Genomic DNA, 24642 nt, shown 5'->3' with positions numbered 1-24642 from the left:
TGAAGGACCAGGCTCGAGGGCTGAATGGCCTACTCCTGTTGCTATGGTCCTTCAGGAGAGGAGGAGGAGGGAAGTCCACAAGTATGGTGCTTCTTGGGTAAAGGAATAGTCCTTAGTATGTACATTAAGATGAGGAGAAATTTCTTCTCTGAGGGTTGTAAATCTATGGAATTCTCTACCCCAGAGAGCTGTAGAGGCAGGGTCATTGAATGTATTTAAGGCGGAGATAGACAGATTTTTGAGCGATAAGGGAGTGAAGGGTTATGGGGAGCGGGCAGAGAAGTGGAGCTGAGTCCATGATCAGATCAGCCATGGTCTTATTGAATGGTGGAGCAGGCTCGACGGATCAAATGGCCTACTCCTGCTCCTATTTCTTATGTTCTTTAGTAAATTTAGGTGGGAAGAAAGGTGGTCACAGTAATAGGTATTTAAGGAGGCTTTTGAATACAGGAGTGAGGAAGCAAGGTGAAGTAGATTATTAAGAGAACCCTGGAGAGAAGGGCTTTCCTGCTTTGAAAGGTGAGAGATAGCATTTAAGATTGTAAATAGTATTGCAAAAATAGATCCAGAACACTGCATGAAACTTAAGTCGTGTCAGTAGGACAAGGGGGTACCGGGTCAAACTAATGCAAGACAAATTAAGGAGTGATGAGCTAGTGATGAACATGTGGAGTAAACCTCTGATTAAGGTTGTGGAGGTGCAACACCTGGGATCATTTTAGAATGATGCAGGGGGACAATATGACATGGGCCAAATCACCCACATCTCACGTGACAATGATTCCCCTCACACCCCAACACCCTCCCATTTAATCCAGTGTGTGAGGACTGGAAGTTACAGACAGAGTAGGGAAGTTTGGCAGGCAGCAATCACTCCGATAGAGTAACGTAGTTCATTGTTTGGATGTCAGAGCATTGCAGGTAATATGGCCATAGGTTATTTTTCGTGAATCTTCCCCTTTGAATGAAATCCTCTCAATTACCAGAGAATTATCCTGTAGAACATTAACCTTTTCAATTTGTATTCATCCTCTATTTAAAAAAAAAACCTTCTTTCTGTCCAAATAAACTTAGGGGATAAAAAAGACGGCAACAACAAAAACTTGCATTTATATAGCGTCTTTAACAAAGAAAACCATTCCAAGGCACTTCACAGATGGGTAATCAGACAAAAATTTACACTGAGGCAAAGAAGGAGCTATTAGGAGGCATGACGAAAAGCTTGGTCAAAGAGAGAGGTTTTAAGGAGGGTCTTAAAGGAGGAAAGAGAGGCGGAGAGGTTTAGGGAGGGAATTCCAGAACTTCTGGAATGAACTTCAGGACTGAAGGCACCTATGGCAGGGTGAGGGAAGTGGGGATGCACAAGAGACCATAGTTGGAAGAATGTGGAGTTCTTGGAGGGTTGTGGGGCTGGCGGAGGTCACAAAAACAGAGGGGTAAGGCCATGGAGGATTTGAAATATGAGACATATGTAAAAAAATTGAAAATCCAATTGTGTAATACAGTTTTGCATGTCCGCCTTGTAGCACTCTCACCTCTGAGTTGGAATGCTGTAGGTTCAAGGCCCATTTCAAAGATTTGAGTACATAATCTCATCTGACACTCCAATGGAGTACTGAAGGTGTGCTGTGCTGCTGCAGGTTCCGTCTTTCAGATGAGACGTTAAACCGAGGACCTATCTGTCCTCTTGGGTGGATGTAAAAGATTTCATGGCACTATTGGAAGAAAAGGATTTCATGGCACTATTGTAAGAAGAGCAGGGGAGTTCTCCACGATGTCCTGGCCAATATTTATCCCTCAACCAACATTACTAAAACAGATTATCTAGTCATTATCACATTGTTTTGGGATCTTGCTGTGCAGTAATTGGTTGCCATGTTTACCATATTACAACAATGAGTACACTTTAAATAGTATGAAATAGGCTGTAAAGTGCTTTGGGAAGTCCTGAGGCCATGAAAGGCACTTTATAAATCCAAGTTCTTTTCGAAATGAATGTTTTTCACTTTTATAGACAGAGATTTAAAGGGGACTATTTTTTGCCTCCCCCCTTTTGTGTATTTGTATATATTTAAAAGGGCAGTTTTTTTTAACTGCCTGTCAAATCAAACTGCATGTTCACCTTCATGCAGGTTTATAAAAATTATTGCTGTTATAAGATATTGATGCTTTCTGAAATATTTTAGTAATGGTGGGACAACTTTTTTTTTTATTCTCATGATGTGGGCAGTGCTGCGGAACCACAAAAAATAACTCGTGTAGTCATAAGTGACTGCCCTGCAGTGAGTCAACCAGATATTAATCGAGTTCTGTAATTTAGTGGTTATGTTACTGGGCTAGTAATTAAACGAAAGGTCATCACCTGATATGTTAACTTTGTTTCTCTCTCCACACATGCTTCCTGACCTGCTGAGTGTTTCCAGCATTTTCTGTTTTTATTACATATTTCCAGTATCCACAATATTTTGATTTAGTAGTAATCCAGAGGCCTGAACTAATAATCCAAAGAACATGAGTTCAAATCCCACCATGGCCATTTTAGAATTTGATTTCAGTTTTTAAAAAAAATCTGGAAATAAAAAGCTGGTGTCAATAAATGTGACCATGAAGCTGTCAGATTGTTATAAAAAGCCAACTAGTTCATTAATGTCCTTTTTAAGGAAGGAAATCTGCCGTCCTCACCTGGTTTGGTCTGGCCAACATATAACTAGTCCCACACCGATGTGGGTGACTCTTAATTGCGCTCTGAAGTGGCCGAGTAAGCCCTCAGTTTGGGCAATGGGCAACGGGGCCAAAACTGTTTGGGGTACATAATAACTGTGACTGTGTTAGTATGTTGGCAAGTAAAATCAGGGAAAACCCAAAGATGTTTTATAAATACATTAAGAGCAAGAGGATAACTAGAGAAAGAGTGGGGCCTATTCGAGATCATAAAGAAAAACTTTGCATCTGTTTTCACAAAAGAGAGGGACGATGCAGACTTTGCAATGAGGGAGGAGGAGTGTGAAATATTCGATGAGATAAACATAGGGAAAGAGGAAGTATTAAGGGGCTTAGCAGCTTTGAAAGTGGATAAATCCCCAGGCCTGGATGAAATGTATCCCAGGCTGCTAAGAGAAGCAAAAGTGGAAATAGCAGAGGCTTTGACCATCATTTTCCAATCCTCTCTGGCTACAGGTTCAGTACTAGAGGACTGGAGAACTGCTAATGTTGTACTGTTGTTTAAAAAGGGAGAAAAGGATAGACCGAGTAATTTCAGGCCAGTCAGCCTAACCTCAATGGTGGGAAAATTATTGGAAAAAATCCTGAGGGACAGGATAAATCTTCATTTGGAAAGACATGGATTAATCAAGTACAGTCAGCATGAATTTGTTAACGGAAGGTCGTGTTTGACTAACTTGATTGAATTTTTCAAGGAAGTAACCAGGAGGGTCGATGAGGGCAGTGCATGTGAAAAAGTGCATGTGGATTTTAGCAAAGCTTTTGATCAGGTCCCACATGGCAGACTGGTCACGAAAGTAAAAGCCCCTGGGATCCAGGGCAAAGTGCCAAGTTGGATCCAAAATTGGCTCAGAGGCAGGAAGCAAAGGTTAATGATTGATGTGTGTTTTTGTGACTGGAAGGCTGTATCCAGTGGGGTTCCACAGGGCTCAGTGCTGGATCCCTTGCTTTTTATGGTATATATTACTGACTTGGACTTGAATGTTGGGGGTATGATTAAGAAGTTTGCAGATGACACTAAAATAGACTGTGTGGTTGATAATGAAGAAGAAAGCTGCAGGAAGATATCAATGTACTGGTCAGGTGGGCATAACAGTGGCAAATGGAATTCAATCCGGATAAGTGTGACGTAATCCATTTGGGGAGGTCTAACATGGCAAGAGAATACGCATTAAATGGTATGACACTGAAAAGGAACAAAGGGACCTTGGAGTGCAGGTCCACAGATACCTGCAGGTAGCAGGCCAGGTGGATAAGGTGGTTAAGAAGGCATGTGGAATACTTGCCTTTATTAGTTGAGGCATGGAATACAAGAGCAAGGAGGTTATGCTTGAATTGTATAAAACACTGGTTAGGCCGCAGCTGGACTACTGTGTAGTTCTGGTCACTACATTACAGTAAAGATGTGATTGCAGAGGAGATTTAAAAGAATGTTGCTTGGACTGGAGAATTTTGGCAATGAGAAAGGATTGGAGATGCTGGTTGTTTTTTCTTTGGAACAGAGGATAAAATGCAACATCCCCACCAACACCTGGGAGCCCCTGGCCAAAGACTGCCCTAAGTGGAGGAATTGCATCCTGGAGGGCGCTGGGCACCTTGAGTCTCGTCGCTGAGAGCATGCATAGAACAAGCGTAGGCAGCGGAAGGAGCGTGCGGCAAGCCAGCCCCACCCACCCTTTCCTTCGACAACTGTCTGTCCCACCAGTGACAGAGATTGTGGTTCTCGTATTGGACTGTTCAGTCACCTAAGAACTCATTTTTAGAGTGGAAGCAAGTCTTCCTCGATTCTGAGGGGCTGCCTATGACGATGATGATGATGGGGGATGGAAATTGGTTCAGGGTTCACTATGCACTGAGTCAGTATGGACATCATGGATGTCACTAACCTTGATGTCCCCATACCCCAGTGACATTCAATGTCTTGGCTCACAATGCTGGTTCATTACTATCTTCAGGAGAGGGGGTGCAGGAGAGAATAAACTAACCTTTTTTTTAAAAAAAAGCAGATCACACCTTTGAAGGTGACAGGACAAGTTGATAAGGCTGTTAGAAAAACATATTGGATCCTTGGTTTTATAAACAGAGACATAGAATTCAAAAGCAACAGTGTTCTGCTAAACTTTTATAAATCACTGGTTAGGCCTCAGCTGGAATATTGTCAAATTCTAAAATAATATCAAGGACGAAGATAGTGCAGAGGTGATTTTCCAGAATTATAAAATGGGACTTCAGTTATTTGGAGAGACTAGAGAAGCTGGGATTATTCTCCTTGGAGCAGAGAAGAATAATAGAGGTGTTGAAAATTATGAAGGGTTTTTGTTAGAGCAGATAGCAAGAAATGTTCTACTGGTAGGAGGGTTGGTAACAAGAGGACACCGATTTAAGATCATTGGCAAAGGAACCAGAGGAGAGATGAGGGGCCATTATTTTACGCAGCAAGTTATAATCTCAAATGCACTACCTGAAAGGATGGTGAAAGCTGATTCAATACTAACTTTCAAAAGGGAATTGAATATATATTTAAAAAGGAAAAATTTGCAGAGCGTTGCGGAAAGAGCGGCAGTGTGGGATTAATTGGATAGCTCTTTCAAAGAGCCGGCACAAGTCCAATGAGCTATGCCCTCCTTCTATGTTGTATGATTCAGGGGCAGATTCCCACACTAGAGGTACACAGCTTACTCTGAATGAAAGGTAAACAACACACACAGCGGCACCCCATCTAGAAGGGGGTCCATAATACTGTCTGTGCCGGCATTCTTCCAGACCCTGACATCCAGATCGATGGGTGGCAGTGAGGTAGGGGCATGAAGGAATTCCGATCTGGGAAAACGCTCCCATTAGGCCCTGCCTTCAACATCATGGGCCAGATTCGCAGCAAACAGAACTTTCCGCCAGACACATTTTATTATATATAGAGCACCCTTAATGTAGTAAAACATCCCAAGTCGCTTCTCAGGAGCTTAATCAGACAAAACTGACACCGAGACGAAGAAGGAGACATTGGGACAGGTGACCAAACGTTTGGACAAAGAGAGCATCTTAAAGGAGGAGAGAGAGGTGGAGAGGCAGAGGCTTAGGGAGGATCTAAACAGCTGAAGAAACATCCATCAATGAAAGAGATCGGGGATGCACAAGAGGCCAGAATCGGTGGAATGCAGAGTTCATGGATGGTTGTCGCGCTGGTGGAGGTTGCAGAAATAGGGTGGGGCAAAGCCATGGAGGGATTTGAACACGAGGCTGAGAATTTTAAATTTGAGCTGTTGCTGGAATAGGAGCCAATATAGATCAGCGAACACAAGGTTGATGGATGGTTTGGACTTGTTATGGGTTATGATATTGGTCGAGGGGTTTTGGATGAGTTCAAGTTCATGTGTTTCTGGGTCCCACCCAATTTAGCTACCCCTATGCTGCCTTCCAAGCTAATTTGCAACAGTGGAGAGGGTGTACTGTAGGCCGCTGAGAACACCCAGAAACTTTCTAACTTTGCTGGCCAGAGATTTTCCTGTTATTTGCATTGATGCGCAGAGTATTTGAGCTCCACCCTGTGCTCACAGGTGATGAGGTCAGCCATCAGCAACTGATGATTAATCAGCACTGTGCTGAGAAGTCAGCCATTCAGCATGGTCATTAGAGCTTGGATTACTCAATGGGTACCTCCAGCCACACCCATGTGTGTCTACTGATGGGCTTTGAGAGTGACCTTTGTACAGAGAAAGAGAATGGAGCAAGAGAGATGCACATGAATGGAATGTGGGAAAGTGAGGCCAAGGGATGGGAGGGAGGGCGATGGGGAGAGTAAGACAGCCAGAGAGAGAGGAAGAGCGAAAAAGGGAGAGAGGGAGCAGAGGTCTCCATCAAGAAGCAAAGTGGCATCAATGGTAAGTCTCTACCACCAAAATCTACATTGGGTCTACCATTTTGATTCTTGCCACAATCATAGATTTATAGGATTAGGTCATTCGGTCCCATTGTACCTGTGCTGGCTCTGTTGTAGAGCTATCCAATTAATCCCTGTTCTTTCCTGATAGCCCTATTCATTTTTCCCTTCAAGTGTTTATCCAATACTCAATCAATTTGGGTTTTAGGTGTCAGCCAGTCTGCACAGGCCTGCGATGTTCTTTTGATAGCACTGAACTTTATGGACTTTCTCCACACATCAGGCAAGGTCCACGGCCCGTGTGCATTGCAAAGAAGAGTTCAGAAAATGCGATATAAAACTGGTGGTCTCATATCCCCTGCTCAGTGCAGGCCTGGTACCAGCCAGTTTGAATAGAACTCTTTTTGCATTGCATTGTGAGATTCCACAGTGGGCCCATGCCATAATTTTGCAGCTGTTCACAAGAACAGCTAGAAACTAGGCCCAGATCCGGTTACGCCAAGTCTTTATTTTTTTTAATTATTCGTTCATGGGATGTGGGTGTCACCGGCAAGGCCAACATTTATTGCTTTTGAGAAGGTGGTGGTGAGCCACCATTTCAGAGGGCAGTTAAGAGTCAACCACATTGCTGGTCTGGAGTCACATATCGGCCAGACCAGAAAAGAATAGCAGATTTCCTTCTCTGAAGGACATTCGTGAACCAAATGGATTTTTACGACAATCGGTAGTCTAATGGTCACCTTTACTGATGCTAGATTTTTAAATTCGAGATTTATTTAATTAACTGAATTTAACTTCCCCAGCTGCCATGGTGGGATTTGAATGCTTATTAGTCTAGGCCTCTGGATTACTCGTCCAGTAGAATAACCACTATGCTTCCATTTCTGAAACAGCAAATGTGATAATGACCAGACAATCTATTTTAGTGATGTTGATTGAAGGATTGGCTAGGACACTGGGGAGAACTCCCCTGCTCTTCTACAAAATAGTGTCATGGGATCTTTGACATCCACCTGAAAGCAGATGGAGCCTCGGTTTAACATCTCATCCGAAAGATGGCACCTCCTCCAGTGCAGCGCTCTGTACTCCACTGGAATATCAGCCTAGATTTTTTTGTTTAGCTCAAGTCTCAAGTGGGACTTGAACCCACAACCTTCTGAATCAGAGGCGAGAGTGCTACCCACTGAGCCATAGCTTGGCCTTGTGGGATGGAGTCTCCAGCTGCTTTTATGAAGCTATTGATATAAAGGAGGATGCAGCTAGGAGCAGAAATTCCAATCATTGGAGTGGTTGTGGGATCCGGGGTTTTTTTGTTTTAAAGTAGATGTCTTTCTAAGGGGGCAGTTTAGGATATTTCCAGATGGGGGAACGGAGGGTGCACGTGGCAACAAATGGGAAACGGCAGGAGAATGGGACTAAGTGAAGAACGCTTTCTCAGAATTATCAGTGGGCCTAATGGGAACAGGGTAGGGGAATGGGACTAAGTGGGACTTGCAGAGAACCAGCACTGGCACAATGGGTCAAATGTGTGACAAAATCCTAGAAATCTGGCATCTGTTTTGAACTTGTTTTCAGAGGCCAACCTAGAAAGCAGGCAAAAGCCAACGGCTCAAAAGCTTCCCTGCCCAGGAACAATTCACAGGCCAGCGTGGCGGCTGAGCTGCATGATAATTATGCCAGGCCAAAGCCGGTGAGCTACAGTGAGACTTCTGCCATCAGGAATGGGTGGGCAAGAAATGCATTCCGCCAAGGTCTGCCACCTAAAAATTTTTGTTTGCCTAATTTAGGATGCATGCCCTCTTCCCATAGGGGAAAGTGCCACCTAAGTAAGCCGAGACACCTAATTTGCAGGTAGTCAGAGGTAAGGCTTGCTGACCGTTGCTCCCGATCACTGGGGTACAGTTTGCCAGAGCAGACAGGGTCCTGGTTTACCGTCTCATCTGAAAGATGGCACCTCCAACAGTGCAGCACACCCTCAGAACGGTCCTGGAATGTGAGCCTGGATTATGTGCTCGAGTCTCGAGTGGAATTGGAACCCATACTCTTCTAATCCAGAAGTGAAAGTGCTACCACTGATACAAGGCTGCAAATAATTTCAAAGGTAACCTTTTACAAATGATGTAGTGGTCGATTAGTCTAAGAGGCGGGAATGGAGCGGAGAGGCCTTACTGACCAGGGACAGATGGATGGGACGACCCTTCCGAAATTGCCCGGGGCCGGAAGCGACGGGAATGGGTTTCCTCTTTGCCCATTTTCCCACCACGTCGGGCATGCGCTGACCATTTACCAACCAGCAGCGACCCCCTTTCCGAACCCCGCAGGAAATTGCCTCATGCAGATTTGCCCGGCGGGAACGGCACCGCTGCCGGTCGATGCTACAGACTGTCGGGAAGCTGTGCGTGTCTGGGCGGCGCGTCTGCCCTTAAAGAGGAGGGGGCACTGCCGTGGTTGTCATATTATTTTTATTGTCGGCCGATTGGCAGTTTGGGCCAACAGTTATGCCCCCGGGTTCGCTGGCCCGGCCAAAACCCTCCCTGGTGGCCCAGTGAACCTAACTGAAAACTCTGTCGAGTTCGCAGCAGCCCTCCCCTTGAAGGGGAAGGATGTTGTGACACGTCAGTGCTGCGTTGCGCTGATGTCATCAGCACGCCGCTGATGACTCGAGCGACGGCCTCTCCGACCCGCCCGCACTTCTGCCCCGATGATGAGACCACTTCCACCCCGCTCCAAAAAAACCACAAGGACCTGAATTTCTCCGGATTGTTAGCCCCATGCATTGGGGTAGACGGAACCCTTCGAAATCGATAGGTACACCCCGTTTTTGGTGTATAAAAATCTCCCCTTAACCTTCTCTGCTCTAAGGTGAACAATCCCAACTTCTTCAGTCCCTCCACATAACTGAAATTCCTCACCCCTGGTATAATACCGGAAATCTCCTCTGCACCCTCTTCAAGGCCTTAACATCCTTCTGAAAGTGTGGCGCTCAGAATTGGACGCAATACTCAAGCTGAGGCCGAACCAGTGATTTATAAATGTTTAGCATAACATCCTTGATTTTATACTCTATGGCTTTATTTATAAAGCCAAGGATCCCATGTGCTTTTTTAACAGCCTTATCAACTTGTCCTGCAACCTTCAACGGTGTGACGGCAGTCTGCGTTTGAAATCTACTCATATCTACATTATCCATTCTGACTGCTATTTAAAGGACCTGCATTATGTCCTTCTCCTTAGTGTCAGCTGTGACTCATTGGTAGCACTTTCCCTCTGAGTCAGAAGGCTGGTGGGATCAAGCCCCACTCCAGTGACTTGAACACATAATTTAGGCCGACACACCAGTGCCGTACTGAGGGAGTGCTGCTCTGTCGGAGGTGCCATCTTTTGAATGAGATGTTAAACCAAGAACCCATCTGTCCATTAAAGATTCCACAGCACTATTTGAGGTAGAGCAGTGCACATCGTTGGCTGTAAAGCGCTAGGCGTCCTGAGTTTGTGTAAGGAGCTATATAAATGCATGGCTTTCTTTTTCTTTCTTTAATGGGTTTTTGGCAAAAGAGCAGAAAAAACTGAAACTACAACCACCCATTTAGGTTGATGAAGCCTAAATAATGGCCTCCCTTTTTTAACCCCTGTATTGAATCATAGAAATTTACAGCCCTTCGCCTGGGACAGCACCACATCACCTGCAAGATCCCCTCCAAATTACAACCATCCTGACTTGGAAATATATCGCTGGTCCTTCATCGACGCTGGATCAAAATCCTGGAACTCCCTCCTTAACAGCACTGTGGGAGTACCTTCACCACATGGACGACAGCGATTCAATAACACAGCTCACCACCAACTTCTCAAGGGCAGTTAGGGATGGGCAATAAATGCTCGCCTTGCCAGCGACGCCCACACCCCAGGAATGGATATTTTAAAAAATCACTCCTGCCACACTCTTTAATGCCCTGGATAAGATATCTGTCATCCTGTTTAAGGCAGCAGACACTCTGGTTCCAAAGTCTGCATGGCTGTGGTCATGGCCTGCATGGACTCATTTGACAGCCAGGCATGAAGCTCCATCGAGGCAGCCTCTCTCTCCACGGTAGACAATCTCACAATTACCTGCGACCCCAATCCTCTACTGTTCGAGTTGGGCTCCTCCATCCTCTCCACTATTGTGGAGAGTGTGTATGGCACGTCTGCTAGTACCTTGCAAAGTTACTGATGTACCTCTGTCATTCTCTTTAATGATGGCCCCCGGGGTTCAGCATCTGTGTCGAGCTGAGCAGAGCTTGGAGGGTCTGCGCCCCCACCTGCAACTGTCTCTGCCACCAGTGTCTGCTCGTGCTCACTTGTGAGTTGTGAATCACCAGGTAAAAGACTAACTAACTCTCTAACTGGATGCACCGAAATGCAAGCATTTGCGCTGGTTCATAGCTGTACGTCCTGCGACAGTGCACCCTAGAGAAATTAGGTCCTTTGAGGAATCGTCCTTGTCCATCTCCAGTGACTCTTGCTCTATGCGTAGAGGCCCTGGAAGACAAAAGATAGGGATATGGATTACTCGTGCCAAAGTAACAATCTTGACGATCACCATATCAGTCTTCTCATATTTCAGTCATGGATGAAATAAAGTCAGCATGTGTGCCAAAAATATTTTTAATTCTGTACCAGCCATCTGCAAGCTCACAGGGATGCAGATGTGTCACTTATCTCCATGGCACCTTCCTCAGCATTTGCGGCGAGCCACCTCCAGTCCTCTCCTTGCATTTTGAGCGCTCTAACAAAGGCCGAAAATTAAACCTGTGAGTGAGTGAAGTTCCCGTATTCACCCGATGGACGCAGTGCATTTGCTGAGGGTAGCAGAGGCATCACGTTTCATAAGGATTGGGTTGAGTGGCAGCGGTTGATGGATAGATGGAGAGGTGAGGAAGTGCATAGAAAGCTAAGGATGGGTGCTGCTGAAATTTAAGTGGGTGTGTGGAGTGATGTGTTGGAGTACGCTTGGAAAGACAGAATGAGGGTGGAAGAGTTTACATCATAGGATGTAGGTAAATCAAGAAATATATTTGCTTTTCCTACCTGGTTAGGTCATTAAACTGCTTCCTGCGCTACAGCCAAGACTAGGGCACAACGGTTCTGCTGATCGCCACCTTCACCCATGCAAGTTTCTTCCTCCCATTGTTGAGGAAAAGTGCACCCCTCCTGCTTCTGACTGCACCCAGCAATAATCAAATGAAGCATCACTGAATCTGGATGCTGCCTTTGGTTTTTGTGAATCCATCATCGATAGCTCTTGGCTCCTCCAAATTCCGTATCTGCAATGGCCCTTTAAATAATGGACTTCAGATCACATCATGAGGGTGGGCATCACGCCTGCTGCACAGCATGGGGATGTGAAACCCGAAAGGAAAAATTTAATGATTCAATCAAGTCAAAATAGGAGAAACCGACCCACTGATTTTACTTCTGGGTTTCACGCAAACAATGTCCACACCTAACCACCCACCGCCACTCAGAACCTATCTTTACATTAATATCAGGGCCATGGTTTCTGTAGCTCCCAACCACTGGGGTTTTACTCACCTCACATCTTTATCTGTTGTAGACTAATTGATAGAAATTGATTACGATGAATAGTCAACAATTCCATTATCATTGTATCAGGACGGTAGAAGGTGAATTCGATGGACCTTGGTCTTTTGGACGAGACTTGGTTTGTCGAGTAATTCCTATGTTCTTAAAAGTTAGCACCAGTCAGAATCCGTAAAACAAATCTCTTGACAAAAACCAAGAAAACATCCAGAGCATTTAGAAGATTTAAATGAATACATACAGCATGATGACAAGACCTCACCGATTTTACAAGCTAAATGAGAAGGATTTAGCGATCAACAGGAACATGCCATGCGGGTCAACAATGTCAAGTCATTTGGGGTAGGCAGGTGTAAAATGTGAATGAAGTGGACCCCACCCAAGATTAAATGAAAGGTTATCAACCTGAAAAGTTAACACGGGTTCTCTCTCCACAGTTGCTGCCTGATCTGCTGAGTATTTCCAGCATTTTCTGATTGATTTTCAGATTTCCAACATTTTTGTAAAGCAAAATAGGATGTATGAGTTATATTGTCAGATCAGTTGAGTTCAAGGCCCTCTGACATCTGATTCAGTGTCTGTGGCCCTGGTCAGGCTGCTCTTCGAGTTCTCCGTGTAGTTCTGGTTATCACAGCATAATGGCAGCACCATTCAGCCCCCAGACACAGAGCAGAGAGAGCAACAAGGGCCAATCCATGATATTGCTAGGGGTACGGTAATGTAGTGGTTGTGTTACTGGACTAGTAATCCAGAGAATGTGAGTCACAATCCTATCATGGCAGTTTGTGAATGTGAATTCAATTTTTTTTAATTTGGGAATAAAAACCTGGCACGAGTAGAAGTGAACATGAAGCTGTCAGATACCCTTAGGGAAGGAAATATGCCGTCGTTACCTGGTCTGTCCTATGAGTGAGGCCCACAAGAGAACCCAAGCAAGAATTTGAAGCCCTGAGGAGATGGTAGAATTAACTTTGTTCTTGTGCTTTCTTTACAGAAGGATCCTCACTATCTGCAGCAATGGCTCGAAGCTTTTGTCACCTCCTTCGAACGAATTATTGACGTTAGCTCCTTTGAGCCACTGCAGCGAAGGTGAGTTCAACAATGAAGATATCTTTGGCCCATCTAATCTAGTGTTCAAAATCTCTCATAACCCTTTTTTTAGGTTTATAGATTGCTCATCCCTCAGTGATGTGAGATGGTAATGGTGTGCCAAGGCCACTTCAGGGCACGTTAAGACCATCTCATGTGGCCCAGAGTTCATATATAGGCCTGACTGACGATCCAACTTTTATGGTCATCTTTCCTGGTGTTAGCTTTACTAAACTGAATTTCACAGCTTGTTCCAGTGGGATTTTTATTCACGAGATCCAAGTTGCTCATCTCAAGGGGGCTGGAAAAACAAATGGAGAAGTGTTCCTTCAGTTGTATAGAATCATAGAAATTTACAGCACGGAAGGAGGCCATTTCGGCCCATCATGTCCGTGCCGGCCGACCAAGAGCTATCCAGCCCTGGTCCATAGGTTACAGCACTTTAAGTGCAAATCCAAGTATTTTTTAAATGTGGTGAGGGTTCCTGCCTCTACCACCTTTTCAGGCAGCGAGTTCCAGACCCCCCTCTGGGTGAAGACATTTCCTCTCTAGACCTCCCTCCCAATTACTTTAAATCTATGCCCCCTGGTTGTGGACTCTTCTGCCAAGGGAAATGGGCCCTTCCTATCCTCTCTATCCAGGTCCCTCATCATTTTATACACCTCAATCAGGTCTCCCCTCAGCTTTCTCTGTTCCAAAGAAAACAGACCCAGCGTCTCCGATCTTTCCTCATTGTCAAAATTCTCCAGTCCAGGCAACATTCTTGTAAATCTCTTCTGCACCCTTTCCAGTGCAATCACATCTTTCCTGTAATGTGGTGACCAGAACTGTACACAGTAGCAGCACCTAAGAACTCATGCTAAGAGTGGAAGCAAGCCTTCCTCGATTCCGAGGGACTGCCTATGATGATGATGATTGACACAGTACTCCAGCTGCAGCCTAACCAGTGTTTTATACAGTTCAAGCATAGAATCCTTGCTCTTGTATTCCATGCCTTGACTAATAAAAGCAAGTATTTCAAATGTCTTCTTAACTACCTTATCTACGTGGCCTGCTACCTTCAGGGATCTGTGGACCTGCATTCCAATGCCCCTTTGTTCCTCTACACTTTTCAGTGTCGTACCATTTAATGTGTATTCCCTTGCCTTGTTAGACCTCCCCAAATGGATTAACTCACACTTATTCGGATTGAATTCCATTTGCCACTGTTATGCCCACCTGACTAGTACATTGATATCTTCCTGCAGTCCGCAGCTTTCTTCTTCATTATCAACCACACGGCCCATTTTAGTGTCATCTGCAAACTTTTTAATCAAACCCCCAACATTCAAATCCAAGTCATTGATATATACCACAAAAAGCAAGAGACCCAGCACTGAGCCCTGCAGAACCCCACTGGATACAGTTGTGTGCAGATTGGCTGCTGAGTTTCCTACATTACAACTCGGACTTCAAAAGATACTTAATTGGGTGTAAAGCACTTTGGGTTATCCTGAGGTCATGAAAAGTGCGATATAACAAAGATAAAACAGGAGTTAAGGTTCTAAATTGGGGGAAGGCCAATTTTACTAGGTTGGGAACTGATGTAGCAAAAGTAGACTAGGAACAGTTACTTGAAGGTAAACCAGTGTCAGAGCAGTGGGAGGCATTCAAGAGGGAGGTACAAGGGATTCAAGGTAAACATGTTCCCACAAAGCGAAAAGGTAGAACTGCCAAATTTAGAGCCCCCTGGATGACGAGGTGCATACAGGGTAAGATAAGGCAAAAAAGGGAAGCTCATATCAGACATCGAGAGCTCAATACTGCAGAAAGCCTAGAGGAGTATAGAAAGTACAGGGGTGAAATTAAACAGTAAATTAGGAAAGCAAAAAGAGGGCATGAAAAATTACTGGCATGTAAATTCAAAGAAAACCCAAAGATGTTTTGCAATTACATAAAGAGCAAGTGGATAACTAAAGAAAGAGCAGGGCCTATTAGGTCACCATATTGGTCCCTATGTGTGGAGGCGGAGGATGTGGCTAAGGTACTTAAAGAATACTTTGTGGGTGTTTTCACAGAAGAGGAGGACGATGCAGATGTTGAAGTTAAGGAGAAAGAGAGTGAAATATTGGATGGGATAAACATAGTAAGAGAGGAAGTATTAAGGGATTTAGCATCTTTGAAAGTAGATAATTCGTCAGGACTGGATGAAATATATCCTAGACTATTAAAAGAAGCAAGGGAAGAAATTGCAGAGGCTCTGACCATCATTTTTCAATCCTCCCTGGCTACAGGTTGTGCCAGAGGATTGGAGAACTGCTAACATTGTACCAGTGTTCAAAAAGGGAGGAAGGGATAAACCGAGTAATTACAGGCCAGTTTAACCTCAGTGGTGGGCAAATTATTGGAATCAATTCTGAGGGAAAGTATAAACCTTCATTTAGAAAGACACAGATTAATCAAGGGCAGTCAGCATGGATTTGTTAAGGGAAGGTCGTGTCTGACTAACTTGATTGAGTTTTTTGAGGAAGTAAGAAGGAGGGTCGATGAGGGCAGTCCTTTTGACATAGATTTACGTCTTGGTCAGACCCCACCTGGAGTACGACAGTTTTGGGCACCACACCTCAGGAAATATATATGGTCTTGGAAGAGATATAGTGCAGATTCATCAGAATTATACCAGGGCTTAAAGGGTTAAATTACAAGAACAGGTTGCATATACATGGCTTGTATTTCCTTGAGTTTATAAGGTAGAGGGATGATCTAATTGAAATGTTTAAAAAGATAAAAGGATTCAAAAGGGTAGATACAGAGAAGCTATTTCCTCTGGTGGGAGAATCTAGAACAAGGGGACACAATCTTAAAATTAGAGCAAAGCCATTTAGGAGTGAAATCAAGAAGCACTTTTTCACACAATGGTAGTGAAAATCTGTAACTCTCTCCTGGTTACTTGGAGCTTCCAAAACTGAGATACATAGATTTTTGCTATGTAAAGGTATCAAGTGCTTATGGAACAAAGGTGGGTAAATGGAGTTGCAGTGTAATCCTGGATTGTGTGTCCAAGTCTCTGGAGTGGTGCTTGAATCCACAACCTTCTGACTCTGAGGTGAGAGTGCTGCCACTGAACTAAGGCACCACCAGCTTGGAAAGAAGAGAGAAGAGGACTGACTGCAGTAGTACTGATGAATTGGAGGAAGAGGAGAGAGAGAGAGAGAGAGAGAAAGAGAGAGAGAGAGAGAGGGAGGGGAGAGAGAGAGGGAGGAATGGTTACAACAAAGAGAAACGGGTGTGCAAATTTCTCCTAGCCCTCTGATAAAACCACTCTGAGGTGAGCAAGAGTAGTCTCTTGAGGTTTCCCCGGCCATCTCATTCCCTGGCCATGGTTCCACTTCAGGTTGCTCTGAGTCACTGTGTAATGGTGCACCATACACCAAGCTTGCCACTGCTGTAAATTGCAATCCTGAACCATGATTCACACCCCCCCTCCCCGCTCACCCATTAGTTACCTGCGTAGGTAACCCCTCACACCCACTCCTCCTCCTCCTCTCCTGCCAGGTGAAACTGTCACAGGGTATTAAAGTCAAAGCAACTGGCTTGCAATACATTTTACCCTCAAAGTGTTTGAGACTGATTATGATTTTAATGGTGACTTTGGAGATTTTTTCCCCCCTCCATGCTATTGCTTATTTAAAAAAGGTAGCAGACAACCCAAGGGCTTTGCAGCCAATTAAGTACATTTGAAGTGTAGTCACGTTGTAAGGTAGAGAATACAGCAGGCAATTTGCACTCAGCAAGCTCCCACAAACAGTAATGTAAGTATGACCAAATAATATATTTTCAGTGATGTTGATAAATATTGGCTAGGACACCAGGGATAACTCCCCTGCTCTTCTTCAAAATTGTGCCATGGGATCTTTTACATCCACCTGAGAGAGCAGACAGGGCTCAGTTTAACGTCTCATCCGAAAGACAGCACCTCCAACAGTGCAGCAATCCCTCAGTGCTCCAGTAAAGTGTAAGCTTAGATTTTTGTGTTCTAGTGTCTGGGGCGGAACTTAAACCTGCAACCTTCAGGCTCGGAGACGAGAGTGCTACTAGCTGAGCCGCGTCTGACACTTTTTAGTTTCAGTAAAGGCAGGTTTCAACTGGGCCTGACGTGACTTGAGGAGACCAGAGCTGACTTGTTAGGGCCTTTGGTCATCTACCTGCATATTTTGAGAAAATGTTTGACATGTACTTGCTGTCGTCTCAAAGTGGTGCGGTTCAGATTGGGTGCAGCCATTAATTAGGGTGCCATTGTGTTGTTAAAAAAAAAATTTTTCATGGAGAAACTATAGGACTTTTGCTACTCATTTTATTCTCTGAACAATTTTTAAATAATACAGTAAATCTGTTAAATTTTGATTCACAGAAGCGTGCTTTAGATTCTTACTGGGCCAAGGCCTGATCTGATTAACATTTTGTTGCTATGGTTTCAATCATCTGTGTTTTCTTGTTCCTCCCAGGCCTGAAGAGATGGCTGCAGAGATTCCACTGTTGCCAGGCAATGTGCTGCAAGTCCTGAGCAAGCAACTGAGTCAATGTGTACAGAGATTATCAACTGAGGAGGCCGAGGCAGGCCTTGGACAAGCACTCCTCCTAATAAAGTTCCTCATTATAATCTGCAGGTGCATACTGTTCTAATTATTCCCTCTCATTATTACATTTTCAGATTTTGTGGCCGAAATGGCCCACCTCCTTAAGTCCATTATCGCCTCTGAGGCAATAATGGGGTGGTAAGGCCTTTCCGATCGGGGGTAGGTGGATGGGCCAACCCATCAGAAATCGCCTCCGGGCCGGGAGCGACGGAAAGAGGTTTCTGCCCCACCCATGTTTCAACCCCGTCGGGCGTGCACCGACCCCTTACCGCCGGGCGGCGACCCCTTTCCGCCCTGCGAGGGAAACTATCCCGCGGGAGCGGCCACCAGTCGGTGCGTCCGACAGCTTTTCCCAGCAGGAAGCTGCCAGTGGCTGGGCGGCACATCCGCCCTTAAAGGGGAGGGCACTCCGCCATGGCCGTCATTTTATTTTAATTTTCGCCAGATTCTGAAGTCAGCCCGACAATGGCGGCCATGAGTTCAGCCGGGCTGCCTCCCTTTTGGGTACCGGGCTGTTGGCCCGCCTGAAACCCTCCCTGGTGGCCCAGTGGGCGCCACTAAAGTGGCTGCCGAGCTCGCAGCGGCCCTCCCCTTTAACTGAAGGTGATGACACCACCCGCCTTCTGCCCCGCTCCCGACCTACTTCTGCCCCTCAGACACCGCCCGGACAAATAAAAAAAAATGTAAAGAACCCAATTTCTTGCTGTTCTCCGCCCCATGGATTGGGGCAGAGAATAATCATTTATTTTAAATGTGCCCCATTTGGGGCGGTGGGCAATTTCAGCCACTTTATGTTTAATTTGTTTGTTAGCTGAAGAACATAAGAACATATTGGTAGTTGGGGGAAATTATGGCAGGGCTACCAGCGGCAGCGATGAAAATCTGTCCCCATATCTTCTTTACAGAAAGAATTGAAGGGAAAGTCCCGCACATTGTTTGCTGTAAGTGCCCTCGCAGCAGAGTTGGGGGAATTCAAGGAACAAGCTCGCTGTCTGCCATCTTGGCCTTGATCCATTTCAAATCCTATGGAGACTAGAACATGACGGAATAAAACAAAGGGAGTTGTCCCTAAAATGAAATAATATCTTGTCACTTAAAGAAGTCCACTCTTGCGGGGTGGGGGGGGAGTGGGTGGTTGGGTATGGGCGGATGTCATAGAAAGAAAAATCTTGCATTTATGTCGCACCTTTCACATCCTCGGGATATTCCAAAGTGCTTTACAATCAATTCATTGCTTTTGAATTGTAGTCACTGTGGCTTTGTGGGCAAATGTAGCGGCTAATTTGCGCACAGATAGATCCCACAAATAATGCTGAGATAAATGACTAGTAAAACTATTTTTTGATGTCGGTTGTGGAATAAATGTTGGCTGGGTCAATGATATTGAGTTCCTGATCTCGCAGAGGACACACAATGGCTTGTGTGGGAAATAGAAACAGCACCTTAGTTTGGTCGGCATTTGCTTTCTGAAGTTGGGCTGAAGTCATAGTGCTGGGAGGGCGCTTTACCCACACACCTAGCCCATGCTAAATGTGATGAGCATCAGTTTTCTCCTCGTTTCCTCACTCCTTTTCTGAAGGTGTTGGTGTAAGGAATCATGGTCATTAGCAGCCCTCCAGTACCTTGTCGAAGTAGCCATTTTTGCTACATTGTGAGTGTTGGTAGGTACCAGAGCGAAAATTAATCCATTCCTCACCCAGCATTCAAAAGTGGGCACCTTTAACGAGGTTCACTGAATAGCAAACTGGAGAAGGAGTTTCATCGCAGAGTACTGAAATTAATTGTGGTATATCTAAGTTTAAAAAAAATTGTTCTCTGGATGTGAGTGTCGCTGGCAAGGCCAACATTTATTGCCCATCCCTAGTTGCCCTAAGAAGGTGGTTGTGAGTGTTCTCTTTAAACCGCTGCAGTCCTTGTGGTAATGGTGCTCCCGTAATGGTATCAAGTTGGAAATTCCAGTGACGATGTAGGAATGGCGATTCATGTCCAAGTGAGGATGGTGTGTGACTTAGTGGAAACTTGGAAGTGATTTGTTCCTTCGATCTTGCTGATCTAGGTGGTAGATGTTATAGGGGAGGGAGGTGCTGTTGAAGTTGCATATGGCAATTTGCTCGAATATCTGAACCTGGCACGGCTGCTGTTCTCATGTTCTTACTGCTCTTGACCTTCTTGGTGCTAGATGTCATGCAGCTGGGTAGTGCTGTCACAGTAAGATTGGTGAGTTGTTACAGTGCATCTGTAGTTTGTACATACTATAGCCACAGTGTACCAATGGTGGAGGGGTGGATATTGAGTTCATTGGTTGGTGCACTGATTGACCGAACTGCTGTCTTAGATAGTGTTGAGCTTATTGAGTGTTGTTGTGGCTGCACTCCTGCTTTAAGACTTGTAGATAGTGGAGAGGCTTTGAGTCGTCAGGAGTTAAGCCATTCATCAGAAGGTACCCTTCTGCCCTGCTCTTGTAACCATAGTTAGTATAGTTCAGCTTCTGATCAATGTTGAACAGAATCAAAATGTTGATAGTGAGCTATTTAGTGATGGTGGTGCCATTAAAGGTCAATAGGACACGTCTGTGCTTTCTCTTGTAGGAGATGGTCATTACCCACCACTTATGTGGTGTGAATGTTAGCTGCCACTTGTCAGGCCTGGCCTAGATGTTATCCAGGTCCTACTGTAGGTTAACATGAGCTACTTAATTATCAGAGTGTTTAATGGAGCTAAATGTGGAAGTCAATAGAATTTAAAACTGATCCCCTCAGTTTGCCCCCAGGTCAGTTTGGTTAAAATTACTCCCATGAAGAAGGACGACAAGCACTAATGATTAATGTCATGGTCAAAAAGGTTTTGAGGAGTCGCTTGAAGAAAAAGAGGGAGAGAGAATTCCATGATGTTGGGCCTAAGGAGCTAAAGGTTCCATGCCCCTCCCCCCCCTACTTCCAATGGTAGAGGTGGTGTGCACTGGAGGCCTGAGTCAGAAGAGCATGCTGGGACATAGAGCTGGAGAAAGTTGCAAGGGGCTGAAGGATTTACAAATGAGGACAATAATTTTAAATTCAGTGCACTGGTGGATGGAGAACCGGTGAAGACAAGGACAAAAGCAATAGGGGAGTGGGACTCTGCAGGATAGATAGATATTGGATGAGACCAGCATGCCAAAAAGAAAGTTGGAAAGAAAGAAAGGCTTGCATTTACTGCCGCCTTTCCAAACCACCGGACATCCCAACGCGCCTCACAGCCAATGAAGTACTTTTAGAAGTGCAGTCACTGTTGTAATGTAGGTAAAACAGTTGCCAATTTGTGCATAGCAAGCTCCCACAAACAGCAATGTGACAATGACCAGATAATCAGTTTTAGTGATGTTGCTGAGGGATAAATATTGGCTAGGACACCAGGGATAACTCCCCTGCTCTTCTTCAAAATAGTGCCATCAGATCATTTATGTCCATCTGAGAGGACACATGGGACCTCAGTTTAACGTCTCATCCAAAAGACATGGATAAGGATTTTCATGGGAGTGGGGATGAGTTTAATGCAGGGGCAGGCAGTGCTACGGTGGTGGAAGCAAGTGTGGTGGGGGCATTCACGGTGTGGATCATCACTGGGGCCATCTTGATATTTCTTTTTTGAAATGTAACCCATCATAGCTGAATAGCAAAATAAAAAGTGAGATAAAGGGGCAGGCTAGTTGAAATGCCACCGCAGATGCTGTGTGAAGCTGCAGGAAGGCATTCTGAAAGATACTCTATGTGGTTAAAAACAGGAAGCTTTCACACATCTTCACCCAGTGAGTTGGGGCCTATATTTTTAAACCAATTTTTTTTTTCCTTTTTCCGTTCTCTCCCATCCCTCTCTCCTGAAGGCTCTTGCTAGAGCACAGTGCCTCAGGCCTCCAGCAGTCCCTCTGGATCCTCACCCAAAGAGCCGAGGCATAAAAAAACATCTAAGTTACAACATGGAAACAGGCCACATTTGGCCCAAACAGTTTATGTCAGCATTTACCCTCTGTGCAAGCAAACCGTCCTAATTATAGTTACCCACACGCTGTTCCCATAGCTCTTCATCTCCTTTTGCCTCATCCACCTATCCAATCTAATCCTGAATGTTGACAGTTTCTACATCAACAGTTAACACTTTCTTTCCTTTTTTTCTCTCTCTTGTTCTCTTCTTTTTTTCTCTCCTTTCTCTCTCTCTCTCTCTCTCTCTCCTTTTACCCTCTCTTCACTTTCTTTATTTCCCTCTTTTTTTATTATTTTCAACCTGGTTGCCCTGGAAAGGTGATGGCAAGCCTTGTTCTTGATTGTTTGGCTTAATGTTTTGCTAGGCCATTATGAGTCAACCACATTGGGACTGGGTTCCTGTGAAGACCCAGACCAACTTTTAAACAACTTCTTTTTCATTTTAGACTTTTTTTTTTATTAACTTTTAACCAACTCTTAATCTATTTATTAAACCTTCAATCAATCTGTGTAACTTAAAAAAAAAATAATAATTTGTAAATACTTTTAAACTCTTAAACTTTTAAAACAACTTGGAAACCTTTGGGGAAATTTTTAACCTTGCAAGAAATTCTCCCAAACATCCCTTGGAACCCCAGCGGACAGCTGATCTTCCTAATGCCTGCCCCCAACCAAGCCTCGGGCCATCTACCTTCAATGGCGCTACTCGGCGCTAAGCTTATGGCCAACACCTCGCCATAGGTAATTATACTTATACAGCTGTGCCTGGTCTCCAATCATCTTGGACCCCCTTGTCACTGGACCAAGACCATACTCAGCTAAACCTTCACGGCAAATGAGCCAAAGGTGGGCGGCGGAAACGTTATAAGGACACCCTCAAAGCCTCCCTGGTAAAGTGCGACATCACCACTGACACCTGGGAGTCCCTGGCCGAAGACCGCCCCAGGTGGAGAAAGTGCATCCGGGAGGGCGTTGAGCTCTTTAAATCTCTTCGACACAGCATATCCACCATCATGCTGATGCCATCACCGCCCTGGACCCGTCCCGAACCGCACCCCCAAGCGCTGGGAGGTGGTGTCAGAGTTAAAGAGTGGAATTTTCCAGCTCTTCCCTCTGACTCCCGCTGGGTGGTGGTGATTTGAATTATTTGAATTATCCGCCCTAAATGGAGTGGAGGGCAATTTCTAGCCCAGGGTCTCTTTAAATGGCAGCACCATGATTTAAATGACATGTGTCTATATAGCGAATTGAGCAATCTGATGTCAGTTACATCCTGCACTCGTACACTAAATGCGAACATACGCAGTGTTTGCTACTCTTGATGGTACAAGATGTCTCCACACTTCCCACAAAAACCACATGCATGTTAGCTCATCGTTCTCAGAATCAATGTGCTGACTTGGCTTTCAACTGTACAGTGATGAGATTGAGCAACAGTGAAAGGAACCGACCCATCATGGCTGGCTAATTATCCATCTCATCGTAACCCCCCTTCGCCCCTGTAGGAATAGAAAAACAACGCCCGTTCTCAAGCAATTGGCTGACACATGATAGTGGGAGGGGCACTAGAAAGGGACCTTTGTAAATGACGATAGTTAATTGAAAGCCTTCGTAATCACATATCAAAAGTAGGGCTCAGTTTTTTAATTGAACAATCTCCACCTCTTTTATTCCTCCGGTCTCTTGCTTCTCTCTCATCCACATCGAGTTTTTTTCTGTTCAACCCTTTTCTTCGGCATTCTGTTCTCCGATTTGACGATCCAGGCCGTTGAAATTCTTCAGGGATGTTTTCCCAATCACCCATTGTCACTCGCATGACAGACCGGTGGTACCATAAAAACAAAACCAGCGGAGACACCAAAACATGTCTTGGGTGGGGGCGGGGAGAATTCTGCCAGAGTGACACCGGTAGGTGGTTGCCTGTCGAGTTTCATGACCATGGGGGGGTTTGCTGAATATCTCTCTCTCTCTCTCATGTGCTCATGTACGTGTGCAGGTACACACTTAATGGCCCCAATCGTCATCCTGGCCCCACAAGGAAAGCTTAAAAAAAATGTAAAGCTGACTTATTTGGGCCTTTGCTGGCTCTGATCCACTTCACTGGCGGGAAACTCACTGTTCAGGCTGCTGGGTAAAAATTGCCACCATCATGCATGTTAAAAGGACGCCGGTGGCTTTGAGTGGGTATCGTGCCGTCTGGCGAGTGGACCAATCAAAATAGGTCAGATCTCATTGACTTCAGGGTGGATAAGAAACAAAGGGCAACAAATTGAATAGATTGGCGCCACCTGTCAGCGCTGGCGAAGGGCGCTACTGGGGCACGAAATGCTTATCGCCTGGGCGCAGCGATATTAGCGCCGCTCGCCAACTTGAATCGGGTTTTAACGGCGGGCTAATACTTAGCGCCAGGGAATGTTGTGCCAGTGAGCAACGCCCCAGTAGCGCCACAGAAACCAACTTGAATGTTTTCGCCTGCCTTACCGCCTGGCGCTAATCTCGCCAGACAAAGCAGATGTGCGCAGCTGTCCTGGGGCGTCAGGTAAGATTTAGAGATTTTATTTCACTTTATGTGCATTGATTCTACTTTATTTGGTGTTCCTGATGTGTTAATTGTTTGAATTGCAATGTTCTTTAAGTTTTCAATTTTTACAGCTAACCTTCTCTTTGAGCACTAGGATGCCGGTACATTCACGCCAGAACTTCAGTAGCGTTACCGGCTGAGAAGCCTAAGAGAAGTGTAGAAGGCTCCCCTTAACGCTCCACTCCATTCTTGGGTGCTAAAAATCAATATCGCTAATAT

General features: G+C 45.0%; 1 protein-coding gene across 1 annotated transcript in view; it reads left to right on the top strand.

The window, feature by feature from the left end:
* nbeal2 (neurobeachin-like 2) overlaps positions 1 to 24642 on the top strand; it is a 333823-nt gene that overhangs the window by 127500 nt on the left and 181681 nt on the right. Inside the window, exons 2-3 of the mRNA XM_070894760.1 lie at positions 13176 to 13270; positions 17755 to 17916. Coding sequence (XP_070750861.1) covers positions 13176 to 13270; positions 17755 to 17916 — 257 coding nt within the window. The remainder of the gene's footprint in view (positions 1 to 13175; positions 13271 to 17754; positions 17917 to 24642) is intronic.

The sequence above is a fragment of the Pristiophorus japonicus genome, chromosome 1, assembly GCF_044704955.1.
Source record: "Pristiophorus japonicus isolate sPriJap1 chromosome 1, sPriJap1.hap1, whole genome shotgun sequence".
NCBI lineage: Eukaryota > Metazoa > Chordata > Chondrichthyes > Pristiophoridae > Pristiophorus > Pristiophorus japonicus.
This window is presented reverse-complemented; position numbering and strand designations above follow the sequence as displayed.